The sequence below is a fragment of the Caenorhabditis briggsae genome (assembly GCF_000004555.2).
Source record: "Caenorhabditis briggsae complete genome, chrX, whole genome shotgun sequence".
Lineage (NCBI taxonomy): Eukaryota > Metazoa > Nematoda > Chromadorea > Rhabditida > Rhabditidae > Caenorhabditis > Caenorhabditis briggsae.
Window position 1 is genome coordinate 1523427 of NC_013491.2, and position 19163 is coordinate 1542589.

Below are 19163 nucleotides of genomic sequence, written 5' to 3' on the forward strand. Positions count from 1 at the left end.
AGGCGAAGAATTAATGTCTGCTAAGATACAGCTGGCTAATAGATCCCTTGGAGAATCTAGGATGCTAACCTTGTTGGCGAATTTATGATCCTAGAGCCTTGTGGAGAGTCAGAGGGACCAGTTGAAACTAAACATTGTACAACACAAAAACAATTTCAGGGAAGACCATGTCCAATGAAAAATTTTGGAATGCAATGAAGATATTCTTCGATATCCCGCAAACCCAGAAATTTTCTGTCATCCGCCAGCTCTTGAAGATCAGAGCGGTCATTGAATCCAGTCCCACTCATCGCTACTTCGGATGCTCAATTCTCATTATTATCGATGATGAAGAGGAATGCCACGTCCACACAAAGCTGATTGCTTTCGATAGCATGGCTCGCACGAAAGAGGCCGCCGCAGAAAGAACTGATTATACTTTGCCCCATATAAGAATAATTTAAGAAAATTGTGGGTTTGCCTGAATCTTAATAACCGCATTTATAAAATGGGAATAATGATAGTTTTCAAAGTTCAGGTTTGTTGCATTCAAGCTAATGTCAACTGTAAAGCAACAAAAAACGTCCTCTGTAGTTTTTCAGAATCCCTATTTTGAATCCTCTTCAGAGCAGCTGCCTCTGGGTTACTGTACTGTAGCTTAACTGCAATGTTTCGAAAATTGTGTTCGTCAAGATAATTGCAGAGTTTTCCCTTCGAAATCAAAATTGCCAGGTTTCTTTCTGCTTTTCTTTTTTTCCCGTTTGCTCCAAGGCACCAATTTTTGTCTCGATGCTGTCTAAAAATTGTATTCTTCTCGTTTCGTTGTACATCCCCAAGAATACACTTCCAGATTCATGGATTGAATACGATTTTTTTTTCTTAGGTATACGGTAGTCATCCATCTCCCACACTGCATATGGACTCATTAATTTTGCGCATCCTCACGAGAGATGAAAAACGCTTTTCTTCCTTTCACCACCTCGTTCTTCCAATTTTAGAGGCTACTAACTTAAGCAGATGTTTATTGAAGACCCCCTAGCCGGATTAAGGAAAAGAATAAGATAGATGGTGCAGGAGGGCTCCCTTGAAAAATCTTTGAATCGGCCCATTTGGTAACTTTCGTGGCTCATTTTTGGACGGAGCATCAATTTCTTTCTGTATAGATTTTGGTAATTGGTCCGTCGGGTAAATGCTTCCCATTTTTCACACAATTACAGCATGAATGGGCCTTTTTCCCCTCCGATGGTGTGTGTTTCGGGGAGCAGCTCTATAAAAAAGGAGAGCTTTATGACATGCATTATGTTTTGAAATCGGTTGAGACTTTACTCCCATTTTATGATCTATTCAAGATCTATTTTTGGTTTTTCTCATTTACACTTACAGTAATCCTCTTCATTTTCTTGACTCTTTAGACTCTGGTGCACTTTTCTATAAATTGAGTGTACTCTTCTCATTTCCAGATCATTTCACATTTTTTATAGTGAACACGTCAGGCAAAACACTAAATTCATTGAAAAATTCAAGAAAAGAAAGGAAACCAATTCATTATCATTTAAAGGCAAAAAAGTCATAAGAATCAAATGAAACGGGGCTGCTTTGATAAGCGAGACGAGTACAGTTCTAATTTTTGTCATTGACATTTAAAGTGTACTGCCAGACAGTCTGGTGAAAAAATTGGGGAGTGTTTGGGGAGAATGAAAATTTGAAAGAATCAAAAAAGAAAAAGAAAACTACGAAAATAATGGGATCGAAGATTTCTGAAAATTTAGTTTTCAAGATTTTCAAGCGGGAAAGGGAATAGGAATGGAAAAACTCCGAACTAATAAATTAACTAGGACATTACGTTTCTAGAAACGCAGTTCTGAGAAATGATCAACACAAAACATATCATTTTTAGGCTTAATTTGAAAACGAAACCTATAAAATGAGCTTATCGAATGAGAAAAATTCAAGTCTACATAAAACCTGTAATAGAAGGGCCCCGCTAAAATTTCAACTTCGAGCCACGTTTTTTGTAAAAAATATTGAAAAGTGGCCAATTCATGAATTGCGTATTATAATATGAGACTTTATCGGCTGAGATATTTTAGATACCATGCATAAAAATTAGGATGGGTCAGCTCAAATTTGAACGTCTGGAGGCCCTTCTAATACAGGTTTTACGTTAAAATACTTCAATTTTTCCGAGACAAAATGTATCAGGATTTATATCCTGTAAGCACTTTGATAGACCTTTTGACCTACATAACCTTTTTCACTGCCAGCTAATGTTTCTCGGTTCTTGCAGAAAAATAACAAAAAATGGTAAATTGGTAAATTGTTATTAATATTACAATAAACATTTTGTCAGTGAACCGCTTGTTCATATCATGCATAGGAAATGAGCTAAATAGACTAATAGTTGGCGGTTTCTTTGGTATTCTATTAGCGTCTTTACGGTTATTTTGAAATTTTTCATCATCAATCTAAAATATGTTCGATGTTTGATTTTATTGATTTGTAGAGATCTGTGTAAATTTGCTACATAAAACTTTCGCATTAACCGTTTTCATCGTTTTTCTCTATTCTCTCCTATTTGTGAGATCTTCTGGCTCATTTCCTTTTTTCGCACTCTTCCAGACATACATTTATTGTACATCTCACTCACTTATCTAAGCCTCAATTTGTATTCGTACACACGATGCCGTAAGTGCCACGTCATCGGAAATCTCCGCCCATCTTTGAGCCTACGGTACAAGCTTGTCCTAGTGGCTGGACCATCCGGTTTCCGGAAACGTTTGTCTCAAAGCCACGCCTCTTTTCCGTTTTTGTTATTCATCCTTTTCGGCCACCAGTCATTTTCATTCACTCATTGTTTCATAAGAGCTTCTCTCTTCCGGTTGGCGCTTCCGCTCGTTCTCAACTTCTATTAGTCGATCTGACTTCCAGACAAGCTTGATGTATAGCAAGCCTTTAAAAGGCATTAAGCCAACTTTTCTGTTGGCATTTATTGTGGCGGTGAGTTGGGTTGAGGAATTGGCAAACTGTTATTTTAAAAAAAAGTAAGGTAGTAAATGTATAAATGAAGGTAATGCAAAGTATTCTGGATAATCTTCTGGACCCATAAAACCCAGAGAAGCCGATATTAAATTTCAGATGGTTAAAGAAGGTTTCTTTTAAATGTGTGTCTTTCTTCTGGTAAAACATCAACTCCTTGTTTTAATACAAAAAATTCGAAGAACACTTTTCGTTCACCCACATCCGTGAACAAAAAAAATCGATAAACTCCATAAAAAGTACCTTTTTTGCCCTTTTTCTGACTTTTGTTTGACTTCTCTATTTCTTTCTTGTTACTCTAGTTTTTGAATTGTATCTAATCGGCTGACAACCGAGATAGAACTGAATATGCAGTCTTTTTAGTTGGGGTTGGTTGTTATAGTGCTAGAACAAATTTATTTCCGGCCGGGTTGGCTGCCTAGTAGATATAATTTCTGACTAACAAGATATAGAAATATGATGAAAATGAAAAATGTTCAAAAAAGGTATTTATGAAGTTCGAGAAAAAACTGAGATGTCCCGAAGCTTTAAGAATGAACGAAATAAGATACTGTAAAATCTTAAATCAAAAAAGGGCCTCTCACTGATAACTCTGAGCAATTTTTTCTTGCATTCTATGAGATATACCAAAAATGTGTCAACTGATAAAATGCTTGCAATATCATGAAAAAAATACATCAGTTGACAACTTGTTCATATCTTAGACAGAAGCCGAGAAAAATTGGCTTAAAGGAAAAATGTAGAATTATTTTTCATTGATTGTTTTACGGTAACCAAAGTTTGAAATTTTACATCAGTTTAGGGTTAACAGTTGGGGATCTGACTGGTTAAAAGTTTGATTTTCAGCTCTTCCTGTTGGAGATGGCCCTCGAGACAGGGCCACCCCAACACAACACACGACACGGACCTCCACATCAAAGAAGAAACCAACAAAATTATGATCGAAACAGGACTTACTCTGGTAACTCAAATGGCAACGGGTCAGGATACAGAAACAACTACAACGGGAACAGGAACAACAATCGAAACGCCCAACATATTCAAAATGAGCACTATAGATATCAGGAAAGAAGCGAACGTCAGAACGGCACATATAGTCGGGATACTCGGAATCATCATCACTCGGATCACGTCTATTTAAATGGTCGAGAGAGGTTCATGAATGGTCCAACATTGTCATCACGAGATTACCAACAAGGATATCAGCAACATTCTGTGCCTCACATGGCTCCGATTGCACCAGCTACAACTATGACGCCGATGGTTCCCATGAACATGAACCAGATAAATCCTATTTATCCCTATGGACCTCCAGCAACTCAAGGTAAAACAATTGTGCTTCAATTAGCATTACGAGTTAGTTAAACAACAATCAAAACTACGTCTTGAGCATACAGTGAGAATTTAGGCTATCATCGTAAACTAAATAAAAATGTATCTTTTTTTATTGAAACGGAACCTTTTTCAAAAAATTTACAATGAAAATTAAATAAAAAATTAGACTATAAGTGAGATTCTAAAAATACCAGCATTTTAATGTAGCAATGTTTTCCAGGACCAGCATATAACGGAATCCCAAACCAATTCTATCACCCACCTTCTCAACAAGTTCCGATTCCACTTCAACAGTCCAACTACAACATCAACGGCTATAACTGCATTCCCCTTCCAAATATGATCCACTCCTCTTGGCAAGAACCGTATAATTACAATTCCTGTCAATCTACTAGCCAAAATCAGTATCCAGGCTACCAATACGCTCAGGAAGGCCAAAAACAAAATCAGGAAGGCTACCACCAACCTCAACAAATGGTTCAAATCGCTGCACCCCAACCTCAGGCTTGGCAACAGATGAATGGCCAGCAGAGCTATCATCCAGATTCCCATCCTGTGCCGCAGCCAACTCAGGAGGCCCAAGAATCCAATCTAGTTGAATCCTTGCCTCCAAAAGAACCACTATTTTTGAATCCAACTCTGTTCTCAGGCATTGATGGGACCATCCATTTTGTAAATAACGACGGATATACTGAAGAGCGTTGTGGATTCGGAGAGCAGGCTCCGAACTCAACTGATTCTGAGGATGCTTTGAAAACAAGTGTGGAAGCTCAAACAAATCGAGAGATTCAGGAAGTAACAAAATCCACCAAGAAGTTAACATTGAGTGATTTGCTTATGCCGCCAACTGCCGAAACAAACTCTGGAATGCTACTATCTGACAACACTTCTGATGCTCCAGAAAAGCTTGTAAAAGAGAAACATGACAAAAAGGAGACTGTAACTCATGATAAGGAACACTCATCAAAGGAATTTCTAGAACTTCAGGAGAGTGTCAATGATCAGTCAGTCGATGCAACCAATGACCAAGAATCCATCATTGAGAAGAAGGGCAATGTCTTCACAGAGGAATCTCAGCACGAACCAAATCTGAAGAGGAAAACAAGGTTCAGCTCTTACAATTTCAATGGTCTCAACTTCCCGATTCTTGCTGAGTACAATCACCCGGACCATATTAAAGAAAAATATCTCCAGCTATTGGACAAAATATCCGAACAAGTGAGAGGTTTCTTTGAAGATTTAACAGATGAATCGGAAAGCGTGGAGCTCCCTTTGGACACCACAAATGAAAATCTGATGTCAGAAATGAGCAATCAGCTGAAGGATATAGAAAAAGAAGGAATCAGAACTAGACTTGACTACTCCATCCCTGTCCCAGATGTGATTGAGCTCCTGGATAACTTTGAACAGCTACGTGTCATACGGTAAATTCATGCAATATTACAAACACTAAATTTTAACTGTACATTCAGAAGCAGTACACACACCCGTACCGGATTTGAAAAGTTTATAAGATGCACTGAAAAAACGGTAAGCGTTTCATCCTGTTTAGTCTGCTCTTTACCGAATAAAAACTGATTTTTTTGCAGATGGATCTCACTGAAACTGGGGTCTTTATCAAATTGAATAAGATGGAAAGAGAACAATTGGATTACTTCCTTCAGACCAGACAAGAAACTACAATTGTGATGTTCTCAGAATCGGACGCAGAACGAGAGAATCCAGACGACGATGAAGAGTTCGTAGATGCTGCTGCAGACCTTCCGGAACCATCTGAAGGAAATGCGTCCACATCAGCCAGTCCATCCACCTCTTCTGGAAATCCATCTACTTCTGGGAATGAATCTTCCTCTTCTTCTTCAAGCAGTGCCAGCCCACCACAGCCACTAATTCGGTCCTCCCGTTTCTCCAACTATGCTGCAGATCAACAGTCCGCTCGTGGAAGATCGACCAGTAACATGGCCACATATGACCACTACCGTCCAAACCGCAATGGCCAACACGAACCTCCAATCCTTGATATGCCAGATGATAGACAACCAGGACCATCACACCGTCGTCTTCCAGACTTGCCTCCAGAGTATCGTCACCTCCAACAACAACGACAACAACAAAATCAGCAAGATCAGAACCGAAATGGAGAGGGAACCAGTGCCCAAGGAGTTCAATTAGCAGAAGGAGCCGACGTTCAAGATCCGAACGCCCAACTTCAAACATTTGCTGAAATGATGGAGGAAAGAGATGAGCAGGAGCGCTACTGGCGTCTGCAGTATACTTGGCACAGATTGCAAGCCGAGCAACAAGCTATCTTCCTTCATTACCGAAGAGCACAAGGACTACAACAGGGTGGACATCCTGAAGATGAACTTCCGGCGCACGTCTTCCATCCGTTCAATTTCAGTCAGGAACCCTATCGTCGTCGTCACCAGTCTCTTGAGACCACTCTTCGTCAAAGCCCACCATACGACAAAAGATTCGGGGAGCAGATCCGATTCATAGTTCCCACGCAATGGGAACTCATGGTGAAAATCAAGTATCCACCATATAGGATGCCGCTCATCGGGACAGCTCGTCGAGAAGGAAGGTGAGCGAATTTCTAAATTTTGAAAAAAAAGTATACCTGAATTTTGGACCATTTTATCATAGTAGTTCAGTCGGTTCTGTAAGAACTCAAGTTTTGAGGGAATTCCTAGCTTGAATATTTTACAAACTCCTAAAATCCATCTTTCAAAATTCTCCCTTTCTCTCTTTTTTATCATTTGAACGAATTGGGATTACAGTGAGAACTACACCCCCAAACGATTTCTCCCCGGGCACAAATCTGTTTACAGACGACAGATCCCGGAGGATGAAAGAGATGCCGAGAATCGCAACCTTCCTGGTGAGTTTAACACTTTTTATTTAATACCAGTTTCGGTTCTTTTTGTTGGCTATTTTTAAAATATTTTTTAGTACATAGCTTCTGTTAATTTGTGTTCGCTTAACGCTTTTGTTGCATATTTCAGATCCAGGGCCGCTCAATCTGGATACCCATGGTGTCGTGATACAAGCACCTCGTCAGGACATCGAGAGATTGGCCAATGATCTGCGGCGACTGCTTCCAGAAAGAAACCCTTATCAGGCTCCTGAACACCCACACCGAATTGGAAGACCAGAAGATGATGAAGACGCACACGAAGAAAGAGCCGATGGGGATCACCAAGAAGGCAACTAACTATATTTGTGTTTTTTGTGTTAATAAAAGTGTTTTCTTTCCAGAGGACGTTTTGTTGTCTGAGAAGAATAAGCCGTCTTGCTCTACTCTGGTCACTGAAAAACAGAAAAACAAGAAAAAGAAAGAAATCCTCGATAAGTGTCGTTCATCTGCGGAGACTAAAACGAATTCTTCCCCTGATAATGAAGATGATGATGATGATGATAATCATTCTTTCTATACTAGCTCTTCCTCTTCCAAGCATCTCCCAGTTGTTTCTTCCTTGTCATCAGGTCATCAGCCGTCACCTGCTGATGCCGCCGACACGAACTATCAGTCCTCATCTGGATCCAGCAAAACTAATAAACCAGTGAAGGATGCGGCGTGGAAGAATCAGAAGAAAAGAGAAAAGGACCGTCTGCGTGCTCAGCGTAAGGCAGAGGAGAAGGCCAAGGAGGAGAAATGCCGTCTGAAAAAAGAAATGAAGCTTGCCAAAGCGAAGGCTTCGGAGGAAAAAAAGAAAATCGTGGAGGAGCGGCTTGCGGAGCAGAAGCTCATTGAGGAGCAGAAAAGAAAGGAGGAAGAAGAAGAACTTCAGAAGATTGAAAAATCACAGAAAACTGCGAAACGAAGAATTGTGAACCAGATCAACCGAGACAAAAAGAAGAGGAGCAAGATTGAGAAGAAGGAGACGGAGAGGAGAAAGCAGGAAGCAGCCCAGAAGCAGCTACTGGAAGTCAAGAAGGTGTTCGATGATGATATGGCTCTCCAACTCATGAAAGCTAAGCTCCTTTTAGACCAGGAGAAGAAAGATCGTCTCGAGAAGAAGTTGAGATCTCAAATAATCGACAAGGATCCGGATACATTGAGAGAAGAAGTGAAAGGAGTGCTCGAATGGCTTCAGATCAATGAGGATCATGACTATAGGAATATCAGAGCGAGTGAGTTATAGGTTTCATGATTCAAAATCATTTATTATCATTTTAGGATCACCAGTAGTTGACTATTACCTCCGTGACAATTCTGCATTTAAGCGATTTGTTGATACTCAAAAGAAAGTTCCAAGAGAGACCCGCTTCCATTTAACAGATTCCATTATAGATCTACGAGAATTAGAAAATATCAAGGTAAGAAATACTTTAGTGTCTCTCGAAAATCGGAATTTCAGAAATGGGACGCAACTAGAAACATCAAATTCGCAAGAGCAGTCCGACAATATCGCTTCTGGACACTTTGGAAAGATGATGAGCTATCAGATATACTTAACTACGCTGCTTCGTTTACTGAACCTGCTCAGGACGGGTTTTGCATTCAGAGATTAGAAGATTGGATCTTCAATGAGCATCCGATCATTAGTATGGAAACGACTCTATGATTCCAAGTTTCTCACTTCGCTGTATATTGTATCCTTAGCCAACTTGTCGTTTTCCATTCATCGGTTCTAATCTCGCATATAAGAAACTGATTCCAAAAAGAACAATTTGTCATAACTTCCATTTCAAATTCCGACTGCCTTTCTCTTAGGCTACACTTCCCTTGCCATATTCTAAATAAAATCATTGTCTTTTTTTCCGGAAAAGTATTTAGCTTAATTACAAAGTTTCTAATTTTTCCAGTTTTCAGGGCTGAGGTCTCTATCCGAAGAATTTGTAAAATTTCCGAGTTAGGTTGAAACCATCTTCGAAACTGGTGAAATAACAGGATTCACCTGCGCAAAGAGGCACTTTGATGGGACCATCGATCTCAAGAGGCGCGCACTCCCGGTCCCATCTATCATGGTAACAGTCCCAACATAACGATCATGGGCCCATCAATTTAACTACGGTCCTATCTGTTGTTTAGTGAGCTTTCGAAGTAATTACATGCTCAATTGAAAAAATTAGTTTTTTCTACATTATGTGCTTAATTAAAAAAAGATACTCTAGGTTTTCATCCTTCCAATCTGTTCCTCATTCCTAAAAAAACATTTCAGGAACAAAGACTTTTTTCCTGCCAATCTCAAAACATGGTAGATCAAATTTAACCTTGCGAGTATCTCCTCTGGGAATCCAGCTACCAATTCAAAATGACAAAAGAAGAGATCATGTATTTACATATTATAAAAACTGTCTCCTAAATTTTTTTTCTATTTTCCTATACTTTAACAAACTTCAATTTATCATTTTGCTCTCCCACTTCCCCTGAACTTAAACAAAAAAAATAACGTGATTTTTGACTTTCGAGACTTTTGACTTTGTTCTCTATATGATTGTGCTTCAGTTCTAGCCGGATAGGTTGATGAATTGAGTCTTGTGATCGAATCCCCCGTCCTATTCGTTTATATTCAAGTTCATGTCGCGTTCAAACCTAGAGCGATGAGTCAGAAGAAAAGAGGCGGGTGCTAGATAATGTAAACTGAAGTTTTACTCACAAGTGTCTTTACACTTCTCATCTTCTTCGCATTTCTTCATCCCCACCCATTTGTCTTCTCACTTCTCATTTCTTTATGTTTTTTTGGCTGCTCTTCGTTTTTTCCGTTCTACCTCTTGGCCAACTGCAGGTGTTTGAGGGTTCTGGAGAAGAGAATCGTAAGATTACTTTTTGTTTGACTGAAGATATGTTTGGTTTCCAGTCGTGGACGAGTATTGGTTGCAAAGACTGATCGAGACAGTGCAAATCCCGCATTATTTGACACAGAAAGCTTATCAGCTTGCTGAGAACTCGAAACTTGATGTTGATGAGGAAGAACTTTTAACACTGGATGCTTCGGTTCCAGATCATGCCAAAGAAATATTCACCAGAGAAATCATCGAAGCTTCTGAAGAAAGTCAGGAATCACTGGTGAACGCTACCGAGAAGCTGATGTCCGTTGTGTACTTTGCTTTCAGGCCTTTCGGTTGTGATCAGGATGTGAGTTTTGGTTCCAATAGGGGGCAAGAGTCAATTTTTGTCGTTGCAGAACATTTGGCCAAGTGTTTACAATATGTCATCTGACAACTTGAATTGCATTGCTTTCACGTTGTTGCAGAAAGTTTATGACAAGTCGGAATTTGTGAGTTTAGAAAAAAGGAAGAACTAACAGAAAAAAGATAAAAATGCTTTTAGACACGAAAGTATCTGGCGAGAGCAATTCACTTTGGCATCACGAGCAAAGCACCAATTGATCACAGGATTCATGAAATGGTAAGAATTGGGCCCAGGTTCCAAGGGTATACAGAGTTCTTAACGTAATTTGGTTCAGAGTGTGCATGGGATCATAAAGTGTAGAGTGATTCAGCCTAAGAATATAAATTTGAGCAAAAAGCAAGATAGCCTATGAAAATATTTTGATATTTTTTGTTTTCCCAAGTGTACCACAAAATCACATGTACCCTTGGAACCGAAGGACCTTTTCTAGATGCACCCCTTGGATACTGGACCCCTGAATTTCTCAACAAAGCTAAATGATTTTCAGCTTGTCTACCAATATCTTCTCCCTAACTTGGACCGTGTCTGGTTCAACAGCATGAAAATCCAGCTGAAAAATAGTTTCTGGAACGAGCAGGAGTTCACAAAAACACCCACCTACGAAGATGACAGTTTCTTCTGTGGTTCTATGCCATTCACAGATGAAGTTCAGGACAAAATCAATTATTATTACACAAGTCGATGAATTTAAAATGAGAAAATATTTTTTAGTCGACATATTCTTAAATTCTTTTGTATTATTATTATTATTCATGATATCAAATATTCATTGTATAAAAAAAGCAGTCTCTCAATAAATGTATGAAAATTATTGTGCCACTGTATCTCCAACTTTCACATGGGACATATCATCCATTTGGAGTATAGATTGAAGTTGGTTCTAGAAAAAAACAAAGAATTAAACCACAATGAATTCTCACCAAACCTTTAGAATCCGATTAGCCTCCACAAGACGCTCGTTGGTATCCTTCATTCGCTGCTCCACAATTTCCAATTCCTCCTCGCTTACAATTTTATCTGTTGCCAATTTTTTCTCCAATTGGGCAATCTGCAACACATGTACATTTCTTTCATTTCTTCCGAGATGCGCGCAATTCTAATTTCCTCCCTCTCTTGCTATATATTGTGGGCTCACCTTCAGAAGAAGTTCCTTGTTTTTCTCCTTCTGCACTTTCCATTCAGTCGTGGCTCTGGTTTGTTCGTTTTCAATGAATAAGGCCTTTCGAACACCTGGTAAATTTGTTAATTTTAAGAAAGTTCATTTTAATATGACGAAAAATGCAATTCACCATAAGCGATGGCCGACTCTAATACGTTCTGATATGCTGCAAACGTCATCCGAATCTCGTCACGAACACGAACCAACAAAAGTCCGCGTTCTGCACAAGATACACTGACCTGACGGATTAGCTCATCTGGAAAGAGAAAATGATACGCTATTCTTGGATGCAAGGGGTGCTATTAGATGTTAAACGTTCTAAAAAAAGAGGCAACCATTTGAACACTAACCGAAGAATTGAGCGTAGAGGTCCCGTCGAATGGGACAAATTCCAAACGGTTTTGCGCCTCTATCCTTCAACTCGCTTTCTAGTTTTTCTTCAAGGTTTATCTGAAATCTTTTCTTTGTTTTTCAAGTTATTCAGTTTTCCCATAAGAAAAATCAGTTTGATTAATTTTCATGGGACATAAAATTTTTGGTTCTGGCAGGTCTTAATCACAATTTAGCAACAGTTTATCCAACTTTTGGAAATCAAAATTTGTTTTCAAATTTGTGCCAAAAACAGGAGGACATGTAGTTAGGCCAATTATAAACCAAAACTGCTCTTTTCAACTGTACCATATCCAATCTCGTCGCTGGATGTAACGATGCTTGTTGTTTCCACAACTTTCCATTTTGTTCGTAAACTCTTCAAACTATTTATTTTTCTATTTTCACCAATAATTTACCCACCTGGGTGGCAGAATACAGTCCAAAATGAGTTGTAGCTGATGCTCACTTTCCACATGGTCATCTTCAGTGCTTTCAACAATACTTTCGAACGTGATATTAGTTTCAGCCTCTTGTTTAGAACTAGTTTCCTCCTGAAATCACACCTTCTAATGTTTGAGACGGTTCAATACCGTTTTTTGATTATATATTCTTCTGGGGAAGTTTTCTTTCCTATTCCTCCATTTCTACTACCAATTAGCTCACACAGATTGGAAAAAGAACAAGAGATGGGTCTATGGGAGGTCTCTGCCAATTTGTTTCCGGATAATTTGGGCTCTAAGAAGAAGTGGAAGAAGAAGACGACGAAAAAAAGGAAAGCGGAAGACTTACTGCGGGATTTACATGTAAAAATATGTTGGACGGCGTCTCGATTGAGCCGAGGATCGTTGAAGTCAGCGAGCTTTCAAATTTCGGCTCTTCGAACGTCATCATGGCGTTTAGAGGCAGTAATAAAAACTTTTTGGCTTTTTTTCCTCCGAGAGTGGAGAAATTGTGAAAGGCACTAAGCGCGTTTATAGTTTTATATAGTATTTCGTTTTGGCTGAAGGTTCGGAGCACAGGATTTTTGCTTGGCTTGGTTTCTAGTTACCGAATTTCCGGAGAAGTTGATCATCCATGAAATAAGTTTTTTTAAATTTTTTGAATTCTTAATAATTAATCATAATTAATTGATTCAATGAATTTTCCAACACAATTTTCTCTTTCTGTCTTCTGAATTTCCGCAATTACTGCAAATTTGGCGTTTTTAGACAATGGACACTCCAACTCCCGATCTATCCATGCGTGAAGGGATTACTGAAGGGAATACACCTTCGCCATCGCCGAGTCACCGATTGCTCCAAAAGTGAGTCTATAATTGTTTATTAGAGCATGTTGTCGTAGTCGAGAGCATAAAGTTATTGGGGACAATTGAATGCATCAAAACAGAGCCAATCTTTAGATTGTCAAGTTCCCAAGTCATTTTGCAACATCATGAAGTTGCAAATCTTCCTCATTTATCATCTTTTTTCTCCCCTCTCTCTGTCTTCATATGTCAAACCACTGACACCCTGACTTGTTTCACAGAACATTTTTTTGTCCTTCCTACTGATTGTAATAAACAGCGTGTCGTTTGACGCGACAGCAATTGCACACATTGGTGCTTCCCAATCGCACTTCCCAATCGCTCGTAATTGTGTTTTATCAGGAACAAAAAATACAGAACACCTTCTGGATTTCGACCCCTGATTCATGCTTCACTGCATTTTTTCCTTGATTTTCCTCGGAATCTGACCCCTCGGGATCAGTGGTGGAGAAAGAAACTGAGCCAGCGGGGGACGAGAAGAGGAAACGGATATTCCTCTCAATTTTTATATTTCTTTTTCCTCATATTCGGTCAGTAGCTAAATATTAGAACCATGAAGGATCTATTGACAGTCACCGGGTTCCATAAAGATAGGAGGTGAGTCTGTAGAACTGAATTTGGAGACTGGAAAAGTGTGCTGCTGTGTGAGTGTCTGTTCAGCTATTCATTGTTTTAGAGCATCTAAATTTCTAAAATCCAAAATAGGGAGCTTCAGCTTTTGTTAGTTTTCCCCCGAAGAGTTTTTCTAGTGTTTCAAAATCTAAAAAATGGACTGCAGTTTTAAAAAATTGATGCCTAAAAATATCTAGAGACTACAGTACCCCAGAATTTGGGAGAATCTTTTGAAAACTCTTTTTTTGATGATATTTTTTCAGTTATTTTTGCAATCAACAATTTCAATTTAAACAGCCCTAGGAAAACGGGCAAATTGAAAAAAAAATTTGTGAACTGTGCTACCGTAATCACTTTAACTTTAAGTCAATTTATCTCAATTCGTGTGGTAGTAACTAAAAAGTAGTAACTGCCAAATTATTCTTAATTTTACGATGAACATTTTGTCAGTAGATCATTTTTCCATATCTTCCACCGGAAATGAGATATTTGAGCTCAACATTCACGGTTTAAAGAGCATTCTCACAGAGTGTTTACAGTAGTTATCTTAATTCACACATTTCAAAAAAGATCTCAAATTTTTTCAATAAACTTTTGGAACTGGCTTCTTTGAACTATTTTTCAAATCAAAAATTTCCAATTTTTCATGAAAATTGTTTTCTGATGCCCTAGGGTGTTTGGAAACTTTTTATGATACAGAATGAGCAGAAGCAAGCCCTATTAAAATCCTTGTGAGTGTATCTGTGTTTTTTTCTGTTGCTCAATCGGCGTTTCGTACTTTTTTCTCACGAAACTTTAGAAGATATCTCGTTTCATATCTGCCCTCCTCAGAAATCATTTGTCCTTTTTTCTTATTTTCACATTTTTCCCCTCCTTGTACCTTTTCAAACCCTTTCATTTTCGTTTTCTCACACCTACCCATTTTTCTCATCGCTATGGTTATGGGATTTTTCTCCTTTTTCAAATTCCTCTTGCATGTTTTTTTTCTTTTTCTTTCGATGTATGTATGGAATGGATTCCATTGTATTCGTGTTTAGTTTTGTGCAAGTTCGTTATGCATGGAATTTCAAAACCTTTGCTTTGTTTCCTCTGATATCCGGAACGAAAAACGATGAGCAGAATAGAAGAAGCAAGAATCTGGTGGCGAAAACTCGGGGAATTCCCGGAGGTGTAATGAGTAACTTCACCCTCTTCACACCCCATTCCCAGACTGAAGAAAAAGAGCATCATAGCTCATTTGTGCACATCGTCACTTTTAAACAAAAGGCGCGATATTTCTGTACATCTCCTTCTCTTCTTTTTGACCTCAACACTGCTTTTGGAGCATCTTCCACCGATTGTGTATGTACATGTTTAATCGGTAGAGACTCTAAAGAAACTGATGTGGACCCGAAGGACGTGTGCGCGAAGGGTCCAGCTGTCCGTGCCCGCAGATTTTTCCGCACGTCGTCATATATATTCATTCGTCCTAATTTTCTGAGCCTTTGACTTACTTCTGGCTCTTCGTTCCGCCTGAATGCCCACAAGTTCCAAAATCAGCAAGAATCAGAGGTGCGTAATGAGCGGTATAGGTATAACACAACTTCGAGTAACTAAAAGGAAATGAGAAGAATAGCCGACACAACGCCTTCTTGTTATTTCTCATTTCCGGTGGTTGTGGTTTTCTCGTTCTCATCAGAAAAACGAAGAGAGCCATAAACCTATTCTGGTGTTCCAAGTGGAATTACTTTTTTATCTTGCTTTGAAGGAGAACCATCATCGATGCTTAGATTGGAGTTGAGGTAGTCAAAATTTTAATCAATCAGGCAACTTTCATTATTGAAAGATATGACGTTTTTGATTTATGAAATGTTGTCATATCGAATTTTTAAAACAATAGTAATCTCAACTGAAGAACTTTTTTGTCAGGTTAGAAACTGAAAAATGAGAGTTCTAGTCTTATTTTCCCAAATAATGAGACAGATGGTAGCTAACCTTATTGTAAATCACAAAATTTCTTTTTGAAATCAAAATGACGAGCAATTTTTAAAAAGGTTATTAACTAATAAACTAATTACAACTTACAACTTACAACTAGATCAATTCATTAGGTTTTCTGGATTTCTAAACCATTAAAGTTTCCTGACTTTTTTCCTTTTCACTGGAAACTCCAAAAACTTGCCTCTCCAAGTGTATACCTCCAACTTAACACTTGAACATCCGGCTCTTCCACTTTTCGACCTCCCAACTTCCTTTTTGACGAAGTGTCCTAGTCATCAGATGTGGAAAACCCACTTAGCAGCTAGCCGTTCCTCTCTCTTTTTCTTGCAAAACCTTTCTACTATTCCAGCGGCAGATTCCAAGCTGAGAGGAGAATTGCTTCAAGAATCACCGAGTATTATTCAATCAACGACATAATCTCAGTACGCGCCCCCTCTCAGCCCCACTGCATACTAATTTGGGCACTCAACTGCTAACGAAACGAGTCGACGTTTGATCAAGCATCCTTCAACTTTTTTGTTCAGCCCCCGTTTCTTACTCATTTCCATATCTGCACCAGCTCAAGAGAAAAAAGTGGAAGTAAACTAACTATAACTTTTTTCGAAAAGTATTTCCTGTCCGCACTCTTAGGACCCAACTGCTACATGAAAAAGTTGGAGCCACATAAAGAGACAAAAAAGAACGCCATAGGCAATACCAATTATTCATCTGGACGAGTAAAAGAGAAGACGGGGGAGAAGAAGAAGGACATTCTTCTGTCGCCAAGAAGTCGTCGGTTTTGACGCGGACAAACAATTACCAAATCGACACTTCCTTTTGGAGATTCTCGACTATAAAGCGGCTCATCAATTGAATGCAATTGTTGGGACATTCTTCTCCAGAACATACACTATTCCTGTTCTGACACAACTATTTTTTCTCTCGAGATTGGTTTTAGAAGTTGAAGACTCCTGACTATGCTAGCTTCGTCCTCATCCGCGTCGTTTTTCCGGACTGTCCGGAAGTCTTTTCGAAGGTATTTTCATTTTTTTTAAATAACGTGTGCATGCCGTTTGTATTTTGTAGCAGTAGTGACGTTGTAACGTGTAACGTGTAAAATGTGAATTTTCAGTTTTCTGAATCATTTTCTCAATTTTTCCCAAATACCGTAAAGACTAATAGAATGACACCTAACTTTCACCTTCACACCAATTTATCTCGGTTCCTGTCAGAGATATCAAAATGGGGTCAGCTGATAAAATGTTCAGTATTACATCAATAACATTTTTAGCTAGTTACTTCTTGATACTTTTTACAGGATGCAAGATAAACTAACTCGAAGTTAAAAGTTCAAAGGGTGATTCTATTAGAGGGTTTACCGATTTTTTTTTCGAAAATTCCGGAAGGTACAATGCATACTAGTTTAAATGATCCTAGCCGAATCCGAACAACAGATGAATGTAAATATCTAGCATTATATTCGCTAAACAATTCGAGTTTTAGAATCCTGATTAAGATTATTTTTTCGAAACAAAAAACATAAATGAGCTCATACTGATTTCATTTTTTATTCAAGTTTTTCTCGTAATTACTTTCTGGTTTCGAATTTCATTTTTTTTTCCTGAAAAATAGAAATTTCGAGAACAATCAGGTAAATATAAAATTACAAATTGCTGAGTATTACAAACTGACTAAAGTAATCTTGAGAGCGTCTTCAAAATTTTTGAACCTTTCCGGAATTTCAATTTAACTGGCTTTTCTTCTTACTATCAATACAAAATTCTAGTGTTTCAGACACCGAAGTGTTCGAAAACGTGGAATGGCTCACGCAAGTTCCGGAATCAATTTGGAGGTGAGTCTGAGTTTCAAACCGGAGACGAAAACAAAATGAATGATGATTATTCAAAATATTTTTTTGATGAAGTGCCTGAGGCGAATAATAAGGAACGCGCTGACCACTAGTACCCCAACAAATTTAGAGAACTCATCACAAAAAAGTCATCGCTTTGGTTTTTACTACTACTCCTACCCATTGATGTTTCAACCTGATAAATGCGATCAAGAACGCAATCAAAACAGATCTCTCACGAGATGTGCGAGGCTCGCGAGGCATTGGCATCCATTTCGTGTCGATTGATTTATTTGTGTCTGATTGGGATGCCATTTGTTGTAATTTTAGTGGGCCAGGGGGATATTCGTATTAGTGGGAGAAGGTGGTGATGGAAACAAAACCTCATCGATTTCCATTATCCAATCAGCAGTTTTGATTACGTTAAAGCTTTTTTTTACTTTGAACTGTTCTAAGAAGCCGTTTTTTTTTCAATTCCAATAAGTACGAATTTCAAGTTTGACAAGAACTTCACACTTCTGCACATTCTTTTTTCATTCATATTTTTAATGCTATTGTTCTTTTGTCAAGCTTAATCAAAAGTGGAAATTGTTTTCTTCTTGTTTTCCATGAACATAAAAACGACATACGTTTACTCAAACGAATTTTTTGCATAATTTTCGCTCCGCGAACAACTTTGGACACCTACAAAGAAGAAAAAATGTTTTCATCCCTATTCTTGAGGAGGAAAACATTTTCAACATCTTCATATCTCTAACCCTTTTTCCGCAAAGTTCATTTCATTGAGTTTTCAAGTGAAACATATACCCAAGAAAGAGATAGAGAAGATATTGCCCACTTAGGAGGTGTCGCGCCGGCGGAAATGGAAATAGAAATGGAAATACATACAGACATGTGAATTTTTGCGAGTCCACACATGTCCCAGATAATTAAACTGCACTTTTCGGCTTTGGTTGTCACAGAACCCACTCGTTTCACTCATTTTCCACTATGTTTCGACTTATTTTTCGTCGTCCATTAAACCGCCCGTCCTCAACAAAAGACACTGATTCCCACGTCTTTTTCTCAATAGCTCAATGAGTTGAGAGTTGTCGTCCAAAAATTTAAAACATGTTACACACATTGTCTTCTTGTCCAATATACCTCGACTCATCCGACCGCAGTGCTGGGGAGGACCGGACGACGGATGCTTGACAAGAATTATGTAGCTCTCTCATATTTCATAGAAAATAAAAGCGAACTCCCACTGATGATGAGAAAATCTCAGGGGAAATATTTTTCTAAGTTTTTTTGAGCGCATTTTGAAATTCTTCAATTTTCGAAATTTGGAAAAAAATGCAGAGATTTGAACCATTATCTATACATTCTTAACCGTTCCGCCAGTATAGATTTTCATAGTTATTAGAAGCACTAAATTACT

At 38.5% G+C, this 19163-nt stretch overlaps 3 protein-coding genes across 3 annotated transcripts; 2 read left to right on the forward strand and 1 right to left on the reverse strand.

Moving 5' to 3' along the window:
- Positions 1-3114: 3114 nt before the first annotated feature.
- Positions 3115-8918, forward strand: CBG16257 (the record flags this gene model as incomplete). Its single annotated transcript, XM_045238820.1, has 10 exons — positions 3115-3117; positions 3862-4339; positions 4571-5774; positions 5823-5880; positions 5940-6934; positions 7131-7231; positions 7356-7556; positions 7609-8484; positions 8531-8670; positions 8712-8918. 10 exons carry the CDS (start codon positions 3115-3117, stop codon positions 8916-8918), a joined length of 4263 nt encoding a protein of 1420 aa, XP_045095884.1.
- A 1110-nt stretch (positions 8919-10028) lies between these two features.
- CBG16256 lies at positions 10029-11174 on the forward strand (the record flags this gene model as incomplete). Its single annotated transcript, XM_002643512.1, has 5 exons — positions 10029-10110; positions 10155-10432; positions 10482-10574; positions 10628-10705; positions 10977-11174. The coding sequence occupies 5 exons, from the start codon at positions 10029-10031 to the stop codon at positions 11172-11174; spliced, it is 729 nt and encodes a 242-aa protein (XP_002643558.1).
- A 123-nt stretch (positions 11175-11297) lies between these two features.
- On the reverse strand, positions 11298-12908 carry Cbr-dyla-1 (the record flags this gene model as incomplete). The annotated part of the gene is made up of 8 exons (XM_002643511.1): positions 11298-11369; positions 11415-11537; positions 11625-11719; positions 11779-11904; positions 11999-12098; positions 12327-12396; positions 12441-12571; positions 12810-12908. 8 exons carry the CDS (start codon positions 12906-12908, stop codon positions 11298-11300), a joined length of 816 nt encoding a protein of 271 aa, XP_002643557.1.
- Between the last annotated feature and the right edge of the window lie 6255 nt (positions 12909-19163).